At 31.7% G+C, this 7875-nt stretch overlaps 2 protein-coding genes across 2 annotated transcripts; both read right to left on the bottom strand.

The window, feature by feature from the left end:
• Positions 1-465: 465 nt before the first annotated feature.
• Positions 466-2709, bottom strand: LOC111884031 (putative pentatricopeptide repeat-containing protein At3g13770, mitochondrial). The gene is made up of 2 exons (XM_023880361.3): positions 2021-2709; positions 466-1946 (listed from the first exon to the last, which is right to left on the bottom strand). The coding sequence occupies exons 1-2, from the start codon at positions 2538-2540 to the stop codon at positions 502-504; spliced, it is 1965 nt and encodes a 654-aa protein (XP_023736129.1). The 5' UTR covers positions 2541-2709; the 3' UTR covers positions 466-501.
• Positions 2710-5356: 2647 nt separating this feature from the next.
• Positions 5357-7525, bottom strand: LOC111884030 (protein cornichon homolog 1). The gene is made up of 4 exons (XM_023880360.3): positions 7273-7525; positions 6051-6232; positions 5821-5943; positions 5357-5699 (listed from the first exon to the last, which is right to left on the bottom strand). The coding sequence occupies exons 1-4, from the start codon at positions 7345-7347 to the stop codon at positions 5627-5629; spliced, it is 453 nt and encodes a 150-aa protein (XP_023736128.1). The 5' UTR covers positions 7348-7525; the 3' UTR covers positions 5357-5626.
• Between the last annotated feature and the right edge of the window lie 350 nt (positions 7526-7875).

The raw sequence follows: 7875 nt of genomic DNA, 5'->3' as shown, positions 1-7875 counted from the left end.
AATAAAACGTCAGTTAGGGGAAAGTAGGAGTCTCAACTCCCGCCGAAATCAATAACACAAGCCCTCAGCATATCCTTCAATCGTCTAAATAATTCACTTTGACCATCAGTTAATCAATGACACAAACCCTCAACATATCCTTCAACCGTCTAAATAATTCACTCACTCTGACCATTAGGGTGAACAGTTTCTAACATATATAGCCTTAGATTTAGTTATTACAAAATGAACTCTAACACATTCTTAAATTAGATATCCTTCAATCGTCTAAATAATTCACTCACTCTGACCATTAGACCATTAGGGGGAACAGTTTCTAACATATATAGCCTTAGATTTAGTTATTACAAAATGAACTCTAACACATTCTTAAATTAGATATAACAAACAAACAATCCTAAAATTTGTTTCATTGGTCACTACACAAACAAAATTCTGATTCATTTTATATCTATATAGAACAAATTTTCATAATAAGAGCAACCACAAACTATATTCATTTTACCAATAATCTCCACATGAACAAACACCATTAACAATATGATGAAACCGATTTTTATCCCTCATAAACACTTCCCTTTCACAAACTCGAGACACAACTTTTGCAAAATTATGACAATCAACACACACCCGAAGATTCTTCATGATCCTAATCGCCTTCCCTTTAGGACTAAAAATCAACCCAAATGCCAATGCCAATTTTTCACTATGTCCTAAAACTATCTTCTCTTTCTGTTCATCATCCACATCATATAAAACACGACTCAAATCAGGAAAATATCCGTTTTCTTTAAGTTTTACTAATAACTCTTTCATTTTACCATAAACCACCTCCATTTTGGGGTGTGATTGATCCCCTGAATGAAACGTATGAAGTGTTTGATCAATTTCAATCCAACTTTTTCCTGGATCTTTTGCCACAGCCTTTAAACTCATCAAATTTCTTATCATTCTCACATCATCCCATCTCCCTTTAGAAGCAAATAAATTAGAAAGAATCACATAATTCCCAGGATTTTCAGGCTCTATTTCTAATAACCGATTACCAACAATTTCACCAATATCAACATTTGAATGCACCAAACAAGCCCCCAATAAAGAACCCAAAATGGCAGCATTTGGCTCAAGAGGCATATTTTTAATAAATTCAAATGCTTTTTCTACTTTACCTGAACGACCTAACAAGTCAACTACACATCCATAATGTTCAATATCAGGGACAACACCGTCTTTTTCTGTAAGCATTTCATCAAACACTTGTAACCCTTTATTTTCCATCTCTCCGTGACTACAACCTGATAATATAGCCAAGAATGTAACTTTATCCGGTTTCACTTGGTTTTCTTTCCTCATGAGTTCAAAAAGCTTAGCCACTTCTCTACCCATTCCATGTTTACTGTATCCCACAAGCATCGCGTTCCATGAAATAACGCTTCTTTCAGACATTTTATCGAACACCCTTCTTGCGTAACTTAGTTGACCACATTTCGTGTACATGTCAATCAGAGAGTTTTCAAGAATCACATAGAAGGGAAGTTTAGACCGAAGGACATGACTGTGAATTTGCCTACCTGTTTCATATGCTGCAAGTCCAGATACTGCAGTTAAAACACTAGCGTAGGTAACATAGTTTGAAGCCATTCCTTCCTTCTGAAACCTATGGAACAGCTTCAAGGCGTCTTCATCAAGACCCAATTGGGCATAGCCTGAGATAATGGCTGTGCAACAAACAACATCTCTTTCTGGTAGGTCTTCAAAAACAAGACGGGCTTCATGGATTTCACCAGCCTTAGCATACATATCAAGGAGGGAAGATCCGACATATAAATGAGATTCAAAATTGTTTTTGATTGTAAGATTGTGGATTTGTCTTCCATGCTCAAGCCCATAAACTCCGGTGCAACAAGTGAGGGCAGTTGAAAACGTGTGCTCATTTGGCTCAGTACCTACAAGAACAATATGCTATCAGAAACAGAGAATACGAGTGATATATCACAGTTGCAAATGTGTACAAGAATACCTGATTGTAACATCCTCACAAGAAGATTCAATGCTTCAGAGGTGTACCCTCTCTTCGAATAAGCTGACATCAAACCTGTCCAGGAAACCACATTCCTATCAGGCATTTCATCAAACACCTGTCGAGCATCCGATAAATAATCACATTTATTGTACAAAACAAGCAACCTTGTTCCAAGATACACGGGCGGTTTGTACTGAGTTTTGATCATGTGGGCATGAACCCTCTGACCACCTCTCAGAGATTTCTGTCTTACACACTCATTTAAAAGAGTGTCGTACTCTTGGAAATTTATTTGAAGGCCTAATCTGGACATATCTGTCAGGGCATAGTTGAGGTCACCATTGGAACACAAAATCTGTAAATTGGTTGATAACTCTTGTGGGATAGAAGAAGAAGAAGAAGAAGAAGAAGAAGAAGTAAGTTGGCGGGTGAAGGGAAATGAAAGTGGATAGAATTCACGTCTAAGAACATCGGAGAAAATGTTGATTTTTAGGCGCATCTTGCAGGTGCATAACATATTGAAGGAGGAGGGTAAAGATGCGATATTTGTAAAAATTTAAAGTACGGGGCGGTTTCATTTCATTACAAGTTACAACAATCTATCAGCCAGATGCTTGAAGCCGATCAAAACACTGAAACACATTGAGCTTTACGATTAGAGTGTCTTCGATTTGTTGACTTTTAAGGGGTGGTTGGCTTAGGTTTATGTTTAAAGTCAAAAATCACCTTTTTAAGTTTTTCCACAAAGAAAAGTAACTTTTTTAAGTTTTTACATAAAGAAAATGAACTTTTTGAAAAAGTCATCAAAAAGAACTTTTAGAGGTTTGAAAAGCTAAACCAAACATCTTTCGCAAAAAAAAATTAAATTAAATTCAAAAAATTGTTTTTTTGTTGTGACTTCCAATAGCCTTTTTAAGGATAAATTCAAAAGTTAAGAAATACGACTCAAACATTTTTTAAAAACAATTTTTATATTTACTCTCTCAAAAGCTAAAGCTAAAAATAATTTTTATAAAAAGAACTTTTAAATTTAAAAAGTAATCTCAAACACCTATTTAATGGATACACACATATTATGCATATGATATATCTATAATTTATATAATATTTTCATAAAATACATTGAATTTTATAGAATTCAAAAAAATATATTATAAAACCTAATTTATGACATTTATTTAAGGACGAAAGAAAATCATTGAAAAGTTCAATAACCATCCACCATTAAACTCCAAAATAACATCTTATAATGATAAACTTTAATCAAATGAATGTTAACTATGTAAAGTAAGTATAGTGAATACTATTACACATCCAAATATGGTTTAACTTCTTTGGATTTTGATTTGAGTTAATCTGATGGTATATTCTTTTATAAATAGGTTGTACATTGATTGTGTTTTTAAAGCAATTATATTTAGAAAGATTGTTACCTGATGTAAACACCAAATGACCCATTGCTAAAGTTTTGGTTTGATTTTGAAGATCAAAATAACACATATATAATTTGTTTCTATGACTTGTTTGTCCTAAGTATCAAATAGAAAGATTATTACCATTCAAAATTGATTAATTTTATCCTAATGAATTCTTAAAATGACATTATACTATTCAGAGCAAATCTTTAAAATTATATTGCAGATGTACGTTGAGATGCATGAAATAATAACTTGAACAGAATTAAAAATTTGGCAAAGATGATACCGAAAACACACAAGTTTACAAAATATCTGGTTGTATTCTTTATACTAAAATTATTGGTTATGTTTAGATTGCAACATCCACCATGAAGCATGTATTATTAAGGGAAAATGACTTGTAAGGGTAACGAAGTATTAGACTTGTACAAAAAATACCAATTAACTTTTTTTTGTACACATATCACCAATCAACTATAGCTTTTGTATACATATGACCATTAAATTTCACCTTTGTTCAAAAAATACCATTATGTTACCGGTAATAGTAGGTCACCAGCCACGTAACATGCCACGTGGCATGCTATGTGGCTGCTGGCGTGGATTTTATTGTATATTATGTACACATTATACCATTAAACTATTTTTTGTACACATTATACCATTAAACTTTTTTTTGTGTACATTTTACCATTAAACTTTTTGTACACATTTTACCATTAATCTTATATAATTTATTCAAAAAATATCATTTCAAAAAATACATATTTTTACATAAAATGGGTTTTACATCACCTATTGTGACTCCCTGATTTTGTAAGGTTTGGGGGAAACGGTTTGTTTTTTACAATGATACTAAGGACTTTCTTTTACAACTACATTGTGAATTTATGTTGGTCATACATCAATTGAAACCCACAAGGTTTGAACTTGAGACTTTTATCTGGAGCGGCGAAGAAATACTCAATTGCTCATTATTTTAGCTAATGTCTAGTAAACATATTCTTATAAGTCATTTTTTTAGGAAACTACGTTTGAGGCACACTTATAAACTCATGAAACATTTTGTATATGTTACCTTATTATAATGCCCCCTCTTCTTGATTATGGTTGATGATTAAAAAAGTGCATTGAAATTATATCGTTGTTTACCGATAGGAAAATGACTTATAATGATATGTTTACTAAAATTTAGAAAATCAGTAAAATCAACATCAGGTGATGGGAAACCTACTTTTTATGTAATGATATGTATTTTTTGAAATGATATTTTTTTCAATAATTTATATAACATTAATGGTAAAATGTTAAAAAAAAAAAATTAATGGTAAAATGTGTACAAAAAAAAAGGTTAATGGTATAATGTGTACAAAAAATAGTTTAATGGTATAATGTGTACATAATAAACAGTAAAATCCATGTCAGCAACCACATGGCATGCCACGTGACATGCTACGTGGCTAATGACCTATTATTATCGGTAATATAATGGTATTTTTTGAACAAAGGTGAAATTTAATGGTCATATGTATACAAAAGCTATAGTTGATTGGTGATATGTGTACAAAAAAAAAATCAATGGTATTTTTTGTACAAGTCTAATACTTTCTTACCTTTACAAGTCATTTTCCCTATTATTAATAATGAAGTTGATATAAAACGAATTTTGTAATGAGATGACAGATTAGAATGAGATGATCAACTCTATGTTATGCTTTGATTTGCAGTGGCAAAAATCCCTAGGCTTTTACTCCAACTTATGAAGTAATTAAATACCCTAGTTTATGTTCATGAAATACCCTAGTTTTTCTATCATCCATATTTCCGAAGTAATTAAAGATTAAAAGGAGATTGATAACCGATTTGACTAGTTTTTACTAATTAGATTAAACAAATGGAAGTTAAACAAGGGAACTTAAACCAAGCAATATCGATTTCTTTTTCAAAATGAGAACTTAACATGGACGGATTTCAAAACATACGTAATCTGTTAACAATGATACATGGAACAACTTCGATGGAATCCACTTTGTTGTGGGCCCATAAACCAACAACCTCAAAAACAACATTGTACCTTAGCAACAAACAAACACTACTAAAATCTTACAAAAACCTGAAGGATCTTTTAGGAACCACATTCTGCCCCCATAAAAATTACAACTAATGTTACAAATTACCAAATAAATCAAAATATTCCAAATAAATGTACACCTTCTTCATCATCATCTATCAAATTGTTCACAACCTCTATTACCAACCTGCACAATTACAACATCTGTCAGCAACAACAGAATAAACAATTTAAAAAGTATAAATCTCTAAATTTTTAATACAAGAGTATGAAAAAAATGTATTTAAGAGATAAAAAAAACATCTGACCTGATAATGATTAGAACAAATAGAAGCAAATAAAAAGCAAGCTTCACAATTCGGTACTTCTTTTCAGCATCAATGGATCTAAAAACTTCAGTTACATCAATAAGATGTCGTCTTTTCGAGTATCTGAAACAGACCAAAATACAAAGTTGAAAATCATAGAATTCATGAAACAAATATACATATCATTATCATACATGTAAACCTGAGTAGATGAGCAAAATAGAACTTACAACATGGCACTATATATAGTAATGGGGAGTGTGAGTATGAACATGAACCAATGCCCTGTTACAAGAAAAAGACCACAAAATACACCATGGATCAACATCTCTGGAATTACCACAGCATTAATTCGAGATGATGAGTCATATGGGTTCATGTAGTCAGCTTCCAAATCTGTTAGGCACACAATCTACAATTTAAAGAGCATTAGAAACATCTATCAAAAAAATAATTGTATGAAAATCTTGTGGCAATCAGGAAAGAAATAAAAGAAAACCATGTGTAACATCCTAAAGTTTGAAATTTATTGTAATGAATATGATCTTGAGTGATAGATAATATTGGGAAAACTTAATGTTAGGTGTATAGATTGTTGATGTGAACATGAGAAGCAATACACAAGCATATGAGTGATTATGTAAGTTTGAGGAGCTATTTTTGTCAAATGGCCATTGTTTTGTGGCAAAAAAAGGTGAATTAGAGGAAAAGTTATTGATAATTTTGAGTTATTTGAGGCTTCGAGTCAAACTTGCTCTATTAAACTTAGTTTTACTTTTAATAGATCTTGATTTCATGTAGATTGGGTGTAGTTGTTGGAAGTGAGTAGTGTAGAAAGATATTAAAAACTTGGAGATGATGTTTAGTTAGTGATTTCAGCTCAAACATGCCAAAATGAAACATTTATGAAGGATTAGAATTTAGGTTTTAATGTTGGAAATCTTAAACCTTGATCTAGATTTTGGGGGCATTTAAGTGTTATAAAGATGATAAGATACATGTGTTAATGTTTTGTTAGTGATTAATTAAAGACTCTTTATGTTAATTAACATGCTATCACACAACACACATTTGCAAGGTCATAGGTACAAGTCGCAACTGTACAACCAATTAATCAAAGACCACCATGGTTCTATGTTGATTCGAAGGTTATGAAAGAGTCTCTTTTGAACATTGGAAAACGTCTAATGTATTACATGCCAGCAAAAACTAGTAAACCAATGGCTTCTATTGTGAAAATTGAAACGCTGTAAAGAGGAATATGCACATTATGCTGTGGACAACAACTGTTATTTACTGATAGACCAGAAAGGGGGAAAGCTGAAAATCAAAACCCTACAGCCAAATCGGGTAATTAGAAATTCATTAGCTTGACTTAGGATCAGCACGATATTTCTGATCAAACGCGTGAAGCATTACAGAGGTAGAGTGCAGAAGGTGACGATGTAGTACCTGATATAGATTAGCGGCGATGAGGGATATGTTCAGTATAAAGAAGATGACCCACAGAATCACTTCCCACGCCATTAACGCAGCAGAGGCTGAATCGAGGAACAGGAGCACCCAACCTCAGACAAATATGAAGGGAAACCTTCTCGTTTGTAAAAGGGATGAATGATCGAAACCCTGTTTCCGTTTCTAAAGAACAGTGTTTCAGTAAAAGTAGAGAAAACTGTGTATGGTGGAGGGCTGATTACATTTTCATAAATAATATTAGGAAAAATGACTTAGGAGACTTGAGACGATTAAAGTTTTAAATTTATTTAAAAAATATCATTCAACATATGTTCAGAAAACAACATAAAATACATGTTTTTTTCAAAAACACCATCTCGTGGTTTTGGGCATTTTATATGTTTAACCCCTAACCTTTTTATTTTTAATTTTACGGTCTATAGTGTTTATATTTACTTTGTCTTAAAAAACTAACATATCCTTATTAATTTTATTTAACATTTATTTTTTTATTACTTTGTTAATTATTTATACAATTGATATATTTATAATAAATAACAACATAAATTATATAACTAATTAATAAGTAATAAAAATAAT

The sequence above is a fragment of the Lactuca sativa genome, chromosome 8, assembly GCF_002870075.4.
Source record: "Lactuca sativa cultivar Salinas chromosome 8, Lsat_Salinas_v11, whole genome shotgun sequence".
In the NCBI taxonomy this organism is placed as follows: Eukaryota; Viridiplantae; Streptophyta; class Magnoliopsida; order Asterales; family Asteraceae; genus Lactuca; species Lactuca sativa.
This window is presented reverse-complemented; position numbering and strand designations above follow the sequence as displayed.

Coding starts and splice junctions, on each gene's coding strand:
- LOC111884030 (XM_023880360.3), bottom strand. CDS start 7,347: ATGGCGTGGGAAGTGATTCTGTGGGTCATCTTCTTTATACTGAACATA. Junction 5,944..6,050: donor ACTATATATAGTGCCATGTT/GTAAGTTCTATT, acceptor GGTCTGTTTCAG/ATACTCGAAAAGACGACATC. Junction 5,700..5,820: donor TTTGTTCTAATCATTATCAG/GTCAGATGTTTT, acceptor GTAATTGTGCAG/GTTGGTAATAGAGGTTGTGA.
- LOC111884031 (XM_023880361.3), bottom strand. CDS start 2,540: ATGTTATGCACCTGCAAGATGCGCCTAAAAATCAACATTTTCTCCGAT. Junction 1,947..2,020: donor TGTGAGGATGTTACAATCAG/GTATTCTTGTAC, acceptor TTGTTCTTGTAG/GTACTGAGCCAAATGAGCAC.